The 16,390-nt window shown below is 38.2% G+C and overlaps 4 protein-coding genes and 1 pseudogene across 4 annotated transcripts; 2 read left to right on the top strand and 3 right to left on the bottom strand.

Annotated features, from left to right (window-relative positions):
- Positions 1–42: 42 nt before the first annotated feature.
- HMT-1 (Homocysteine S-methyltransferase family protein) lies at positions 43–2,203 on the top strand. The gene is made up of 7 exons (XM_008245003.2): positions 43–327; positions 499–555; positions 798–1,003; positions 1,095–1,224; positions 1,314–1,517; positions 1,607–1,678; positions 1,801–2,203. Exons 1-7 carry the CDS (start codon positions 157–159, stop codon positions 1,945–1,947), a joined length of 987 nt encoding a protein of 328 aa, XP_008243225.2. The 5' UTR covers positions 43–156; the 3' UTR covers positions 1,948–2,203.
- A 56-nt stretch (positions 2,204–2,259) lies between these two features.
- Positions 2,260–5,036, bottom strand: LOC103341479 (protein FLX-like 3). The gene is made up of 4 exons (XM_008245004.2): positions 4,901–5,036; positions 3,058–3,594; positions 2,736–2,881; positions 2,260–2,596 (listed from the first exon to the last, which is right to left on the bottom strand). The coding sequence occupies exons 2-4, from the start codon at positions 3,582–3,584 to the stop codon at positions 2,478–2,480; spliced, it is 792 nt and encodes a 263-aa protein (XP_008243226.2). The 5' UTR covers positions 3,585–3,594; positions 4,901–5,036; the 3' UTR covers positions 2,260–2,477.
- Positions 5,037–6,645: 1,609 nt separating this feature from the next.
- LOC103341480 (zinc finger protein CONSTANS-LIKE 6-like) lies at positions 6,646–8,473 on the top strand. Its single transcript, XM_008245005.3, has 2 exons — positions 6,646–7,932; positions 8,084–8,473. Exons 1-2 carry the CDS (start codon positions 6,829–6,831, stop codon positions 8,333–8,335), a joined length of 1,356 nt encoding a protein of 451 aa, XP_008243227.2. The 5' UTR covers positions 6,646–6,828; the 3' UTR covers positions 8,336–8,473.
- Positions 8,474–10,393: 1,920 nt separating this feature from the next.
- LOC103341481 (LOB domain-containing protein 41-like) lies at positions 10,394–11,812 on the bottom strand. Its single transcript, XM_008245006.2, has 2 exons — positions 11,475–11,812; positions 10,394–11,261 (listed from the first exon to the last, which is right to left on the bottom strand). The coding sequence occupies exons 1-2, from the start codon at positions 11,662–11,664 to the stop codon at positions 10,795–10,797; spliced, it is 657 nt and encodes a 218-aa protein (XP_008243228.2). The 5' UTR covers positions 11,665–11,812; the 3' UTR covers positions 10,394–10,794.
- A 917-nt stretch (positions 11,813–12,729) lies between these two features.
- Positions 12,730–12,848, bottom strand: LOC148919764 (5S ribosomal RNA; annotated as a pseudogene).
- Between the last annotated feature and the right edge of the window lie 3,542 nt (positions 12,849–16,390).

Below are 16,390 nucleotides of genomic sequence, written 5' to 3'. Positions count from 1 at the left end.
GACATTGTACTTGAACCTGGTTTGCAATTCCGTCCTTATTCTTTCCCAACAACACCCAACAATCCAATCCAACCAACAACCCCCGCATCTATATATTTGTCCTCTTTTTCTTCTCCATTGCTACTATCTCTGGAGTCTAAAGTAATAGCGAGAGAGATGGGATTGAAGAAGGCGACGACGTCGTTGGAGGAAGTGATAGAGAAAGCAGGAGGTTGTGCTGTGGTGGACGGAGGGTTCGCTACCCAGCTGGAGAGACACGGCGCTGCCATCAACGACCCTCTCTGGAGCGCCGTCTGCCTCATCAAAGACCCCGACCTCATCAAGCGGGTCTGTTTCTCTCTCTCTCTCTCTCTCTCTCTCTCTCTCTCTCTCTCTCTCTCTCTCCCCCCCTCATTGCCCATTTCCTGATTTGTATTATTGTATCTATACAATAAATATACATACTTTGGTTGGCTTTGTTCTGATGAATGTTGGGTTTTGGTTCAATTGCTTCATCAGGTCCACTTGGAATACTTGGAAGCCGGAGCAGATGTTCTGGTCACTTCATCTTACCAGGTATAATTCTTTATTTTCCTCATTTATAACATTACCCACAATTTTGTTCTCTCTGTTCTTTCTTTTTGGTTCTGCACATTTACCATATGATAAAGAACGCATATAATATCAGCAGCAAACGTACAAAAAGATTCTTGCTTTCACATAAAAAATACGATCGATTAGGTGGGCCAAAGATGCGCCTGTGTTTGCAGGATTCTTATATTCATTAAACCCACATTGCCTTTCATTTGCTTTGATAGGCCACAATTCCTGGATTTTTGTCCAGAGGACTGTCCATTGAAGAAGGGGAGTTGTTGCTGAAGAAAAGTGTGAAATTGGCTGTTGAAGCTCGCAACAGTTTCTGGGATGCTCTCAAATTGACACCTGAGCATCAGTATAACAGGGCTTTGGTTGCTGCCTCTATTGGAAGCTATGGAGCTTATCTTGCTGATGGCTCAGAATATAGGTACCCCAAGTTTCAGATTGCAATCATAGCTAACAATTATATTTTATGTACTTTGTTCAATTGCATAATTTTGATGTGTCAATGTTTTCAGTGGATGTTATGGACCCAAAGTGAATGTTGATAAGCTCAAGGATTTCCACCGACGCAGATTGCAAGTTCTTGTGGAAGCAGGTCCTGATTTACTTGCATTTGAGACCATCCCTAATAAGCTTGAAGCTCAGGTTTGTGCTTCTACCAATCTTGCTTTGCAGAGTTTCATGGAGTTTCAGAACTTGAGGGTATCTAACTTGATTTCTGTACACATTTGCAGGCCTGCGTTGAGTTGCTCGAAGAAGAAAACATTCAAATACCATCTTGGATATGTTTCACCTCTGTAGATGGTGAAAACGCCCCATCCGGAGAGAGCTTCAAGGAATGCCTTGGCATAATAAATAAGAGTAACAAAATACATGCAGTGGGAATAAATTGCGCACCTCCTCATTTGATTCAATCTCTCATCTGCAAATTTAAAGAGGTAACTTCTAAACTAGAAAAAAATTCAACCCCAAAAGAAATATTAAAAGAAAAGGTGAAAATGATCTAACACAGATGCTATTTCTCCAGTTAACCAATAAAGCAATTGTTGTGTACCCTAATAGTGGTGAGATATGGGATGGCAAAGCTAAAAGATGGCTGGTGAGTTCAACTGGTTTTGGAACCTCTCTCTGTCGTCTCTCTTTCTTATACACTGAATCCACACAAACACAAAATATGATGCGTGATCAACTAATGAATTTTGGATTGTGTTAAATGAACAGCCTGCCAAGAGTTTTGATGACGACAATTTTGAATGCTTTACAACAAGCTGGCGTGACGCAGGAGCTAAACTCATCGGAGGCTGTTGTCGGACAACACCTTCCACCGTTCAAGTCATTTCTAAGGCTCTAAAAGGAAATTCGTGCTGATCAAGTAACAGTGACGGCTATATTTAGGAATTTTTAGGTTAACCGAGATTGATTTGGTTACATAAATTCTTTTGGTTTGGTGTTAGAAGCTATTGGTTTAAGAAATTGCCTTATGTTGGCAAATGAAAATTGTTACACGAAAATTTTCTTTTGAAAGAAATGCAGAGTTTGTCTGAGAGTTTTATATTACCCAACGGAGAATAGTAAATATTGCTAGCCCGTTGATATAACGGTATAAAATGACTAACTTTGGTTATTCTGTTCTACTTTATATTGAGTTGTATGTTAACTACAATTATCAAAATGAAAATCAGAAGGGAAAAAAAAATTCAATTTACGGATAAATTATGGAACATGTTGCTCAGAGCCTCATCACTATAGGCACAATATAATTGATCAATGTTAACAAAATTTTACAAGGTTTAACATTGATTCATTTCTGTGACCTTAAGAGTTCTTTTTACTCTATAAGCAGGACTAGAACTGCGATATGCAAACCAGTTCCTCGACCATTCAATATTTGATGATAATTAACGCCGTGAACCACGCTTATCATAAGGTCCCCAACCACTGCTGTAGCCATTGCCATATGAACCACGTGAATATCTCATATCAGGACTTCCATTCATCACTCCATAACCCCCACCACCTATACAGATAAGAAAGGAGTCAAAACAACTTGCCTTCTAGAGATCAAGTTAAAAATCCCAGCGTAAGAGATCCATGAGCACCAAAGTTGTGTGTGTGTGTGTGTGCGCACGCGAGACATAAAGAGAGAGAAGGATCACCTCGTTCTCGTGCCCTCCTGTCTGCATTTAGCTGCTCTGCTCTTAGCTTCTCTATTTCACGAGCCATGGAAACAAGGTTATTTTCCATCGCTTGCTTTTGTTCCACTTGTTCTTCACTGGCTTTCCTCTCATATTCATAAGCTCTCCTGAAAAAAAGTGTTGCAAAGTCAATCCACATATGCATACAAATAAAGCAGTTGCTAACGTATCTGAAAATTCATCAAGTATCGTCCTAATATGTGTCATCCATCTCCTTAAAAGGCAAAAGAAGAGCAAGATATTATTACGCCGGAAAACTAATTAAAAGTTCACTGTAAAAAACCTGGTCTCAACAAGCTCATTTCGCATCCCATCAATATCAGCCCTCATGGGAATTAGCTGCTGATTCTCAGCTTGCAATCGAGTTGTCTCCTGTGTCAGACCTTGGACTTGGGAAGACAACTCTTGCCGCAAAGCACTTAATTTCTGAACTTCAGCTCTCAACTGCATAACCTCTGCCTTTATAGGCTCAGTAGCACGGAGATCAGCTTCTAGCTTCAATCCTCTCTCAATTAGCTCCCTAGACTGTGCCTCTTTCTCAGCCCGGAGTTTAGGTAAGACCTGCCCCAATCTATGAATCTCATCTTTCGCATCTGTCAATTCCCTTTGAAGAAGGGTATTATCGTCAATTACAAGCCGGTTCTCAGCAATGATTCGCTGCATTTCTCTGTGTTTCATTGCAAGTTCTTCTTCCAAAGCTGCAGGGTGTACACTCAAGTGTCCCGGTCCTCGGTTCATGAGAGGTCGAGGATCATCATGGTAACCTCGATAACCATCAGCATGGCGAGACATACGATTTCTCCCGGACATTACAGAGATCCTGCAGTAGTGATACCATCATCACACTATTTTGGTACAACCAAGCGAGACATAAATTAAGAAAGAAGATAAAATATCATCCTTTGTCGAACTGTTCAAGGAACAGAGCTGCCCAAACAAAACAATGAAGGGAAATATACGAAACATCTTGCATCTTTGTGGATTCCATGCTTCCTCGATTGCTTCAAGAACACCATTTGAGATGCACGGAATGTTACAATATCTTCCACTTTCATCAGATCAGGGATCAAGACTTTAATAGTTAACAACTCTCAAACATGTGAACTAAATGTGATCCCAAAATTTTGTAATTAAAAATACTCAACTAAATGACCTTAAATTATGAATTCCAATCTCTTTCTATCTGTAAACAAAATCAACTTATGAAGCCCTATCTCTTTCTTTCTAAAAGAAACACAAACCTCAGATGCCAATCTCAATTTGTCTCTTCAAAGTAACCTAAGCACAAATCTAAACAAAAAAGAAGAGAATATTATTTAATCATCTCTATTGTTTCTTTAACTTTGTAATATTGGGAGCGTAGTCATCCGAATTGATCTTGCAAGTTGCAACCAACATCGACGAAATAGTCAACGCCAACTAAGGCTAACAAAATCTATTAATGAAGTTAAATCTAGAACACAAAAAAGAACTAGATAACCTGGTGGAAAATAAGAGCAAAATGATAAAAGAAAACCATCCTATTTTGCTGGATGCTACCTGAAAAGTTTTATGACTAATCAACTGAGTCAAATCTATGGAAACCTATGGAACCGCCTTCATGACTAGAGATGAAAACCATAAAGCCCTCTCAAGTTCTCAAACAACCCATCCTCTTTCGGGCAAACAAACAAATACGAAATTGATGTGGCACCAAAAAACTGTAACGGAAGTTCTTCTTCATCCTATATTTGCCTATTCACGCTGCACAATAACTCACTACGCCTTATATTGCATCATGGGGTTTGATGTTTGATATTTTGGATTAACATCAACTGCACGGCTGCATTCAAATCTCTTAAAAGTACAAAACTTTGATCTTACACTAAATCATTGGCAAGCTGGAAACATGCTTAGCTTATTTGCACTTTGCAATTCCGTAATCAAATTTATTAATTACAGAAAAGTAAATAAAAACAATATAATTCTCATGTTAAAGTTTGAATAAGTGCAATTCAGCCCTGCTCATAATTTCAAGCAAAAAAGAAGTAAATGTCAACGATAACATATATATATATACAGGTGAAGCAAGTTGTAAGCTTCCACCAAATAATCGGAGCACGACGACGTTTCAAGTAAAAACTTACCCAAAGAAGGAGCCTTTAGACTGCGCGCGAGTCTCTGATCTTCGACGGGAACAGTGCTTGCCTCAGCAGCTCAGCAGAATAGCCAACCCTACAGCCAGCCAACAAGGCGATCGGATTTCTTATTGACGAAATTACCCTTGTTGCCGCTTTAGGCTAACGTTCTCAGGTTTCACTCGTTGTGGGCCTTCTGGCCCAACCAAAGAAACTAAAAATTGTTATAGGGCGGGCCCAGTGTATAATTTCTTCATGGGCTTCATATTGCTATGGGCCGTAGAGTAAGATTACCGTTCTTTTTCTTTTTTTTTCTTTATCGTCTGATATATTTTTTAAGATTTTTTGAGCTGGTATTTATTAATCTATCAATTTTTACTTCTTTAATTTCATTATCTTACTTATCATTGTTGCATTTCTTACATAATCATAATTGTCACATTCCGCTACCACATGCTTTTTTCTTTCTTTCTCTTTTTACAGTGTCAACTACGAACTCATCAATCAATTAGTGCATTGTTGCATCGATCATATCATATATTAGTTTTCCTTAGGTTAATGCAATAATTTTCAGAAAATTCTTTAGAACGCAACTCTTTTTTTAAATATTTTATTTTTTGTAACCATATTATGTAATATTGGCCCATATCATACGAGAAAAATAGAAAGAAGAAACGTCGGTAGACTTGTTAATTCTGAAAAACTTATCATAATTATCAAACCTTATCCCATACATACATGTTGTGTAGTAGTGGACAAATATACATAAGTGAGTGAGATTCTAAAATTATTTTAGAGAGAGACGGAGAGAGAGGGATGGGGATACAGGCCTTAACAGATAGATAGCTACAGAAATATAAATAATTTTCAACCTAACCAACCAAGGAATAATATGTCGACATTTCTTCAAGAAAATTCCGCTCTCATGACTCTTTGCGGTAATCTTGTGCCTGGGTTTCATTGTCACAGATGAGATGAGATCTCCACATCAGCTTTATCCATACCTATATGTTTTTCTTTCTTTCTATCTAGCTAGCTACAAGCCTACGAGATGTTCAAGTCTAAACCAATTATAATAAAAAGGCCTCTATTTTCTTCCATATGATTTTGTTAGTTCATCTTCTTAATTCAAACGGTCTCTTTCTATTAATATTCAAGAGTGACTTCTGAGTCATGACTATTTATCCATCTTGATTTATTAGATGTGGAACAAGAGAGAGAAAATTAGAGTGAATGTTGTAATCAGGTACAGCAAGACAAATAGTTTCTAATCAAAATCAGAGAAATGGCACAGAATGTCAAGTTATACATATCATGATTCATATGCATACGATAGAAGATGATCTTTACGTTATGTGGAAAGATATGATTGGGGGCACGTGATTTTGTGGGGACCGCAGTGCATGGAGTCAAGGTAAGAGTCCGAAAGTTTAAACAAGTAAATATTAGTGATGGAGAAAATGGGGCAGCGAGGGAGGCAATCCAACAAAAGCATATCTTTCAAATTAGAAAGTGAGAGATGGAATCAACAGGACTTCTCATCCATTACCCCCCTTGGCTGGGCCCCATGTTAACTAAGAAACGAGAAATCCATCCATGGGGACAAGTAGCCAATCAGAAGCCAAGGATTTGGATCAACTTTTTAAGGTCGCCCAATTAGAAAATAGATAAGGCATTCGTGTGGACCCAAAAGTACAATCCTCTCTCTCTCTCTCTCCCAAAAGTGCAAATCCAAGGGCTGCCTTCGCTGTTATATTGGCCTGTAAAAGCGCAGGGTGTGGGACACTTACCACTTCCTCTAGCGCTTTACCTAAATAAAGAGCACAATTCAACAAACAGTTGCTGTGCACTCTTTGGATTTGCTCTATCTTTCTCTTCCTTGATTTTACTTCACTCTTTCGACTTTTCAAAACTTTGTTGTCATTTCATTTTCCTCGATGAGCTCCAACAAGAAAGTGGCAAACTCCCTAGGTGCCAAAACGGCAAGAGCGTGCGACAGCTGCATAAGAAAGAGAGCTCGCTGGTACTGTGCTGCCGACGATGCTTTTCTCTGCCAAGCCTGTGACTCCTCCGTACACTCCGCCAACCAGTTAGCTCGCAGACACGAAAGGGTTCTCTTGAAAACGGCGTCGTCGCTCAAACCCACCGATAAGGATGATCAAGTTTCTGTTTCGGACAACCCAGCAGCACCGTCGTGGCACCGTGGCTTCAGGCGGAAGGCCCGGACGCCGAGGCAGGGGAAGCACAAATGCCAAGAAGGTGCCCGAAACCGGTTTCCTCAGGTGCCGGAAGTTGGGGCAGACGATAGCAACTCTTATGACGAGGAAAACGACGAAGATCAGCAGCAGCTTCTTTATAGGGTTCCCATATTCGATCCCTTTGTTGCGGAGATGTGCACTGCTACCACTTCTGCTAATTCTAATGAAGAAGCAGTTGCTAATTTCGAATTAGCTAATACTGGTGATGTTTCTAAAGTGAGCTCATCATCACCTAATTATAATCATAACGGTCATGATGGGTTTCTGCTTCCCAGTGACATGGATCTTGCTGAGTTCGCGGCGGACGTGGATAGTTTGTTGGGCAAGGGGCTCGAAGATGACGAGTGTTTTGGGATGGAAGGATTGGGGTTAATGGATTCTAAAGAAAATGAATCGAATTGTAGAGTAAAGCTTGAAGATGAGGAGGAGGAGGATGAGGAGGGGGGCACGGGAGGTGTCAATTTTATGGGGTGTGAATTAGGTGAGACGCCGGAGATTGATATGATGAGAGAGCCGTTTGTGTTGAACTTTGAAGACTATGATGACTCGCCGCAGTCGTGCGGCAAACAGGATGACAAATTGGGAGTGGGAATGATGGATAATACTTACAGTGGAGATCATCAACAACATGAGGAGGTGCATGCGGGTGCAAGTAAAAGCGGCAAGAAGAAGGAGATATTTTTGAGGCTGGACTACGAGGCAGTGATTACAGCCTGGGATGGCTCTCCGTGGACCTCCGGTGGTCGCCCCGATTTCAACTCCGAATGCTTGCCTGACTGCATGGTATGTACTTCCTGCCTTAATCTTTAAATAAAAATTGTGGAAATGCCAATTATGTTGATATAATTAACCATGTGAGGGTATTCTTAGCTAGTTAATTAGGCCCAATTCATTATCGTTTATAGCAATTCAACATAGAATTAATTATGTGCAGGGTGTATGTGGAACTGAACTTCATTTCCCATACGGAGATCTGAACGGGCTATGGGTACACCCGGCAATAGCGGACGGAGGGAGAGAGGCGAGGGTGTCAAGGTACAGAGAAAAGAGGAGGACAAGGCTGTTCTCCAAGAAAATAAGGTACGAAGTGCGGAAGCTGAATGCTGAGAAGAGGCCAAGAATGAAGGGGAGGTTTGTGAAGAGAGCATCCTTTGCAGGATCTGCTTTTCCTGTGCTTACCAAATGATATCCTTAAGTTATGAGTAGCACTTGCGTCAGCCCAAATGTTTACTTACACGCAGTAAGTGAAGTAATTGAGTTTGTGTGTATAATTGTATATATGCACATCTATTAATAAACATGCTCATCCAAAGCTTAAAGGGTAGCTCGTGGTCTACATATTTTAAATGTAGCCTCCGCTTGTTTCGTTGTAATTATCAAATTTTGTACTCCAACTCAGAAACTCGAGGGTTGAGTTAAGTCAGGCTGATATGTACAATTAACTCTTCTCATTATTGCTGTACAATTTTGTTTTGAATTTATTGTAAAAAGATTTTTCATTTTTTATTTTAAAAAGTTATGTTAAATTGTCACATGAACATGAAACGACAAAAATTAAAGGTTAAAATTGTTTCAACCAAATAGTCAAATCCTACATGAATTTGAAAGCTGAAAGAGATATATCAAAAATAACATATAAAAAAGCTTAATGTCAAATATTATTTTAATATTTTTTAGTCATGGACCCTACAATCATTTACTCTCTTTTAAATTTTTGCATCATATGAACCCCATTTACTTTTAAAAATGTAATAAAATAATTTAATATTTGGCATTTCAGGTGGAATTGAAAATTTTCCAAAATGTCAAATTGCCACATAAACAATCAAATTCAAATTTAATATTTTGCATTAATCTTATTGGAAATGCTTGGCATTCCTAAAGGACATAACCACCCTGGTTCCTCTTGACACTCAAGCAAGCATCTTCTCCACTAGATCCGCAACACCCAAACTCTAAAAAATTCCACTAGATACCTAGCCTTTCCTCCATAAATCAACCCATAACCTCTAATAGATTTAGATCCCCTGGCAAGCCAAGCAAGATATCTACAATTAGACGAGGAACGGGAAACAAATCCGACCCAAAGGCAGGTTGAAAGGCCCTAGACCAACCTAGGGAGAACAAAAGCTCACCAAAAAGCAAGGAGAAACAAAACCAAGCACAAAACTTTTTTGGGGGGGGACTCTCCACAACATGTCAAGGGAGGAGGGGCAAAGGCCCAGTTTATTAGCGGTAAAAGATGGTGGTTTCAGAGGAAATCCTCTGGAACTGATGAAAAGTTCAGTCGGTTGAGGTTCCATGAGTTGAGAGAGAAAAGGAGTTTCGAAGATTTCTCTTTTTTCCGTGCTTTTAGCTTGTTTATATTAGTCATATTGATCATCAAATTAACCTAATTCTTTGTAGCAAGCAAAGTACTAAAAGAATATTTGATATCTTTTTATATTTCTTCCTAATAGATGAGTCACAAGCCAAAGTAACTTGGAATGATACAAGTATCCCGTGTTGAAATCTCCCATAGAATTATTTTCAGGGCTTTATGAAAATTTCGTCTAGATCCTTCAAATTTGGGGCCGGTGTAGTGGTGAGTCATGTGGAAAAATATGGAGAGTGGATGATGAATGAAGTCGTCTATTTATAGGAGCCTCGGGGTCAGGGTTTCGTACAATTAACTCTTCTGATGAGTTTATTCTTTATCCAAATTTGTAGGAATCGAGTCGGACTTGATTATATCTCTTTACGGAAGATAATAACTGAATTAATGATATTATCTCCTCTTTATTAGGATAATATCTAAATTAATGATATTATATTATTAAATAAAGATAATATCATATTAATTAAGATATTTATCAACATTAATTAATTGGCCAGATAAATTGATTTAATTAATTAATTTAAGAGATAATCTTCTTTTGTACGTGGCGTGCCGTGATTTGAGACAAAAATATTTGCTCCCACACTTTCCATGAAAAGTGTATTTTCTTGGTTTGGTGGGTTTACGAGTCAGAAACCCACCAAGACAACAGTCATCGAATTTTGTTATTTCGAGTTTTTTTTTCCTTTTCTTTTTAAACAAATAAAATTGGGCAAGTAGTACTATGCCCAATAATGATATTGTCATTTACCCAACAAAGAAAGGATGTTTATCTTTATCCTATGGACAGATGCTGCATTTGTTGAGATTTTCCAATTCAGGAAATTGTAATAAAGACCATAAAAATTAGAGTTAACAAAGAATCTCAGAAACCAAATAATTAAGACAGAAATTAATCAGAGAGCTAGTGATGTTTGAGTGAAGATCTGATACATCAATCATGATTGTTGAGTACTAGAATTTACATATATGGATCTCCAAAGGCGAAATGTAAGTATTATGTTGTGCTTGCGCATATATGCATAATATTTTACACCGAAACTCCACCCATATTTTACACGACACAGATTTTTCTAAGCAAAAACCAAAGCCCAAAAAAGCAACAAAAAAAAAAAAAAAAAAGAAGCAAGAAACCAATTCGGAGCCGCCAAAACATGTGCTTCTCCCATTGCATGAAGCACACTTGTACGTCCTTCTCCAACTCTACCCTCCACTTGTCACTCCAACAAAACCAACATACACAAAGATTAACCATAATTTATTAATAGCTAATTAAGACGCATTGGAACTAATCCAAGAGTCAGTTCCAACCCAACCTCTCCATCATAATCTCCGCCAGCCCCATTTCCTTCCGGGCTCGGGCAGAAGTCATCCGGGTCAGGAAAGTTACAAAATTGAGCCATATGTGACCCGGTTGCAAAATCAGTGAGCGAGCCAGGATGGGTTTTGGACTTGTTCATGGATCTCTTGAACCTGTTCCGGGTTGCAACTTTGTTACGAGAAGCCCCCGAGTTCGAGTCCCTGAACACGTGGCGTATGTCGCCGGATTTGTTAGGAGGACTGGGAATAAGGTTTAGCGCATCCGCATCAAGTCCGGCGATGGGGGACCCTGCAAGCACTGCATCAACGGCTGCTTGGCATTGGGCCCAGCTCCCGGACGACATCAAACCCACCGACCCAAATGTCGGATTCACAATCCGTCCACAAGCCTCGTACAAAAGTGACTTGAAAATAGCTGATCAAAAAACACACATAAGTTTAGTGGTGGAAATGATACTTTTTGACACAAGGATAGTCTAAATTACTTAATTGGAAAGGGAAATCCAACTTGGGTGCAAGCGGCGGCGTTACTGCCCTAACGAACCGGCGTAACCCACATATGCTGCAGAATGAAATACTTAATTTCTAGAAAAGAAAATAAAGCTTATCAATTAAAAAATAGGGTTACCAGGGCGGAGGTGTTGGGCGCCGGCATTGATGAGGTTGAGAAGGCCAGCGCGGCCATAGAATTTGGCAAGAAAAAGAGTGGCGTTGGCTTGAGAGTCAGGGGATTTGATCCACTCAATGCTGGGCCTGATTGAGCATTTCTCACTGCACCCTTTGCGAAGCACCCTGCACCCATTGCAGCTCATCCTCATTCTTTCTTCCTTAATTAACCCTACAGTAGACTCTCTATCTAGGTGACTGCGGCTTTAAACCGAGGTAGGTGTACGGAAAATACAGAAGGGTGTGTATTTAACAGCAGAGTTGGTGAGGGCATTGTGGGAATTGTGGGTTATGCGCAGTGGTTTCTTTGGAGTGTGGGATGGAAAACCAGTGGTTTCCTTTCCTACTGCTTTTATTCCAGTTAAGATGAAAAGGCGTTCAGGGAAAAGTGGAAATTCATCTGACTATTTTGTGCTTTCTTCTTTTACCCATCACCCTGCATGCAGACTTTTATTACGAACCTGCCATATTCCTAGTATTATTATTTATTTACATATAACAACTGGCTGGTGCGCTTTATTCTCAGCAAATAATAATAATAGTAATAATAATAGTCTGCTTTATGTTTTCTTTTCTAGGCAATATGTTATTTTTTATGCTATACTCTCTGGCTCGGGAAGGAGAAATAGGGATTGGATTTCAGGATTTAGCTGATTAGTAATATAAGTGAAAATAATTAGACTTTTAAGACTAAATTTATGAAATATTTCACTATTTTTTAGTTAAATTTTAGCTAAAAAATATATAAAAGTTATTCTAAGAGCTCTTTATAAAATTTTAACTCCAATAATACTTTCTAATTTCGTAAATACACTCTTTTTTTGATTGGTCCATCTTTATAAAAAACAGTTAACACTAATTAAAAGTTTAAAATACTCAAAATAAAGCAGCATAAAATTATTGGGAATTACTAGAAGTCATTTCTCTCTTCTTAGATTTAGGAGCTCCTAGAAGTCTCCATATTTTAGGAGGTGGATAGGGAACATAGTTGGAGTTGTATTTTTATAATTTCTCCCTATAATTTATTTAAGGAGTTAGTTTAGGTAGCCCATTATGGATGCTCTTAATCAAGCACGATAAACATCCCTTTTAACCACCTAATTTTATTGTGGTATGGTAGAGCAAACATTCTTTTTCTTTATTTATATTTTTTTTTGGTATAATATTTTTCCTTTATTATTAGGCTTTTGTTTTTTGAAACGAAACGATAAAAAGAAGGGATGCAACACGAGGACTTCCCAAGAGGTCACTTATCATAATACTACTCTCACCTAAACTCGCTTAACTTCAGAGTTTTGATGGAATCTGGTGCATGTGAGTTGGTATGATCACATCCTGGCATTATTTTTATTATCCCATTGAATACGCACCAATGTAATTTTGGTGGTAACAAAAGGTCAAAATGTTTGCAGTGAAAGAACAAGACAACAACACAGAGGAAAGGCGAAAGACATGCAAGTTAGTGTAAATGTTTTGGGGGAGAAAAAGAAAAGAAGGAGCAATAGGTAAGTGACACGTAAATTCAAAATGGCACGTGACACGTACGAGCTCAATTTGAAAGCTGGCGCATATGGCATGATTGGTAATTGGGAATTAGGTTACGTAGAAGTAAAGAAGCTCGGATACTCTCCGGTTATCGAGTCAGTAACCAAAGCAAACAAGTTTGGCATACGGATGCCTAGTTTTGTTTCTCAGGCTGGTTACTGTGGGCGGCCCAATGTTTGGGCCAATGGATTATTTATTTATTGGTAAGATAGGGGAGACAAAACCCCAAAAAGAAACGACAACTAACTAATACAAATCAAGCGAGGCCTATGGTTTTCATTTTGAACATTCATGCATATCTTGTACTATCTTTGACTTATTTCTTTATCACCACCATTATTGCTTCCATCATTTTATTGATTAGCTACCGAATAATGCTTCCCTCTTTACCCAGAAGAAGGAATTCCTTCTTATCTATTGATGTGGCACAGTCACAATTTGACACGTATCTCTCTTATTAAGAATAATTAAAGTGAAAATAAATGTGCCTTTGAGAATAATTTAAAAAAAAATGTTATTTTGTGATTAATCCACATGAGTAGGTAAGGATGAGTGCCTCTTTATGGGTAAAGAAGGAAACACTATCCTTATCTACCTAAATTACTTAAATGGATCCATTTATGTCCTCTTCAAAGTTACGTAAAAATTTCTTATTTTACTACAAGTGTACATAATTAATGTCCTAATTTACATTGATGACGTGGGTGCATTTTTTTGGTAAATCTAAGAGCATATTCAAGGGAGATGTCAAATACCAAACATCAAATTTAAATAGTGCTGCTATTTCCATCCCCTTGTCCTATTTTCCCACCCATACTATTTATAAATTTTTTAAAATAAATTTATCTCTTTGTAAAATAACTTCTAAGGACTTAAAGAAAAATATTAAAAAACGAAACAATTGCCTCAAATTTAAAATTAAAAAAAGCTATAAAAAAAAAATCTAAAGAACAAAGATCAAACGTCAAATTTCTCACTCCTCTACTCCTACCCCCTACGCCATTGCCCAGGCTCTCTCTCGCACCTCTAGGAGCTCCACCCAAGTCCACTCATAGTTGCCCCGACCCCTCACTCATTCCCCCTTTCTCTCTCTCTTTCCCCCCAAAAACCACCATAATCAACACAACCCCCTTCTCTTACACTATCTCTTTCTCTACAATTTGTTGGCGAATCCTTACTTAGTTAGGATTTTGGTTCCTTATTTAGTTTGAATTTTGGTTACCTACCAATTATTAATTAGTCCTATTGTAATAGAGATTTATTTCTTATTGTAATTTAAATATATTTCCTATTTTATTCAGGGTTAACACATATTTGTACTTATATAAATACCATTGGAGAAGAATAATATATGAGCACATACGAGCATAACTGAATATTTGCCATATTTTGTTTGACTTGGTATCAGAGCAGGTTGAATGGGCCTGAAATATTGGGCCTTGACCTTTACTACATACCCAATATGTGGTGATCACATGAATGTTTACCCTTCTTACCCAATACGTGGTGTTCACGTGTTGGGCTTAAATGAATATTTGACTCTGATATGGATTTGGCTCCACGTGTGGCCTACTATGTGGTAGTGGGTGTGTTGAAGAATATAAGTCTCAGATCGAAAACTTGGCTAAATAAAATAAAATATATAATGAATGGTTCTACTACTAATAATGCCAAGGTCTTTTGTGATAAAATCTCACACCTACTAAGTTTTGTAGGTGGTTAAGTTGGGGACAATATCGGTGTTGTTAGTAGTATGTTGTTGGCTCGTCTCTTTGAATTTAACATGGTAGCTAAACACCGTCAATTTCTTCCATGTTTAATTCTAAAGCGCCGAATAATGAGCTCACTAATGGAGGAGGCGAGGAGGAAGAGGGATGGTGGAAGAGCAAGCGTCGATGAAGCCGTCGAGTAACGGCGTCTTGGCAGTAAAGAAGTCGCCGTCAAAGGACTCGATCTCACAGAACAGAGAAAATGCCCTCCCCTGTGCATCAATTTAATTATGGACTAGTGATTGGGCTCTTCCTCAATTCCTATCTCTGCAACTCCAGCTCATCCCATGAATTAATCAATTCCAATGATTTGTACCAAAAGAAAATTGTAAGAATGGGTTTTTAATTGAGAAATTTGGGACTTTGGGTTGAAATTGATTGAATTGGAGGGTGGATTGTTGTTGGGTTCGGTGTGGTGGGGTGGTGGGGGAGAGGTGGTTGGGGATTGGCTCTAGGTGGGGAAGGGAGGATCCGTAGCTGGTGATCGATGGGCTGGAAGGAGAGAATGATTGAAATTTTATTTTTATTTTTTATTTGATTTTTTTCAATTTAATTTAAATATTTTATTGATATGCCAACTTTTCAGCCATTGGATTAAATTTAAATGACGTCATTAACTAATGAATTTCTTAACATAAAGGAGAATTTGCTTAAATTAATAATTAAAGGGTATTTTAGGAATAATGGTGGGTGGAAAGATATGATTGTGCTTTTCAAATTTATATAATGGGTGGAAAAATAAGGTAGGTTGGGAAATAGGACAGAGGGTGGAAGTAGTAGTATTCAATTTAAATTTGATGGCTGATGTGACAATTTGTTATTTACACAATTTTACACTTCACCTGATATGTCAAATAAATAATTTTTGTAACAGTCAAATCATTTAAGATAAAAGAAAAATAAATAATAAAAAAAATAATAAATAAAAGTAACAACCAGCTATTTTTTTAAAATAATAAAATATTCATTAGCTTTTGGGATGTCAAAAGTAACAGTTAAACCTCCAGCCTTCATTCCATATAAGTTTTGACAATTCGTTTGGAGTGATGTGAGATATTATTTATAACTGTTAAATATCCATGTGACACTTTTGATATATCGGTTGAGATCTAAACAGGCCACAAAATATAAATATGGGCTGAGTTCTTAAGTCCTATGCGAATCCAGCATTTAAGCCCGTATAGTTTATTAGTTGTTTACGAGATTGGGCCTATCCTATGGCGAAGCTTTAACTTCAGCCCAACATCAGTTCAGGCCTTGGACCAGGCCCAGCCCAACAGCAGGATACTAGCTTACTTAAAAAATAGCAAAATATATGAGCTGTAAATCTGTTTTGGAAGGTTAGATAGATTTAGCTATTCAAACATCCAACCAGTCATTCGAATCTTACTTGTTTTAGATAATATAATGCGGAGTTTCCTGACAAGATATTTAAGTAGAAACCAAATTGGTGAATTATTGTTGGACGGCAACGTGGTTAAGCCAATCTCCCCCTTAGGCTGGCTGGGTGGCTGGCCCAGCTTAGCACCCCCGCCCATGTGCATTTTTCGTACATACCAATTAG

This window comes from Prunus mume, linkage group LG2, assembly GCF_029339155.1.
Source record: "Prunus mume cultivar Tortuosa linkage group LG2, ASM2933915v1, whole genome shotgun sequence".
In the NCBI taxonomy this organism is placed as follows: Eukaryota; Viridiplantae; Streptophyta; class Magnoliopsida; order Rosales; family Rosaceae; genus Prunus; species Prunus mume.
Note: the sequence above shows the minus strand (reverse complement) of the source record. Positions and strands in the feature narration are given on the sequence as shown.

What these genes read in the sequence shown, in the direction of transcription:
- HMT-1 (XM_008245003.2), top strand. Translation starts at nt 157, where the DNA reads ATGGGATTGAAGAAGGCGACGACGTCGTTGGAGGAAGTGATAGAGAAA. An exon ending in TCATCTGCAAATTTAAAGAG is followed by an intron (nt 1,518 to 1,606) that starts GTAACTTCTAAA and finishes CTATTTCTCCAG; the next exon opens with TTAACCAATAAAGCAATTGT. An exon ending in GCAAAGCTAAAAGATGGCTG is followed by an intron (nt 1,679 to 1,800) that starts GTGAGTTCAACT and finishes TTAAATGAACAG; the next exon opens with CCTGCCAAGAGTTTTGATGA.
- LOC103341479 (XM_008245004.2), bottom strand. Translation starts at nt 3,584, where the DNA reads ATGTCCGGGAGAAATCGTATGTCTCGCCATGCTGATGGTTATCGAGGT. An exon ending in AATGAGCTTGTTGAGACCAG is followed by an intron (nt 2,882 to 3,057) that starts GTTTTTTACAGT and finishes ACTTTTTTTCAG; the next exon opens with GAGAGCTTATGAATATGAGA. An exon ending in CAGGAGGGCACGAGAACGAG is followed by an intron (nt 2,597 to 2,735) that starts GTGATCCTTCTC and finishes TTATCTGTATAG; the next exon opens with GTGGTGGGGGTTATGGAGTG.
- LOC103341480 (XM_008245005.3), top strand. Translation starts at nt 6,829, where the DNA reads ATGAGCTCCAACAAGAAAGTGGCAAACTCCCTAGGTGCCAAAACGGCA. An exon ending in AATGCTTGCCTGACTGCATG is followed by an intron (nt 7,933 to 8,083) that starts GTATGTACTTCC and finishes AATTATGTGCAG; the next exon opens with GGTGTATGTGGAACTGAACT.
- LOC103341481 (XM_008245006.2), bottom strand. Translation starts at nt 11,664, where the DNA reads ATGAGGATGAGCTGCAATGGGTGCAGGGTGCTTCGCAAAGGGTGCAGT. An exon ending in CGCCCAACACCTCCGCCCTG is followed by an intron (nt 11,262 to 11,474) that starts GTAACCCTATTT and finishes TTTTTTGATCAG; the next exon opens with CTATTTTCAAGTCACTTTTG.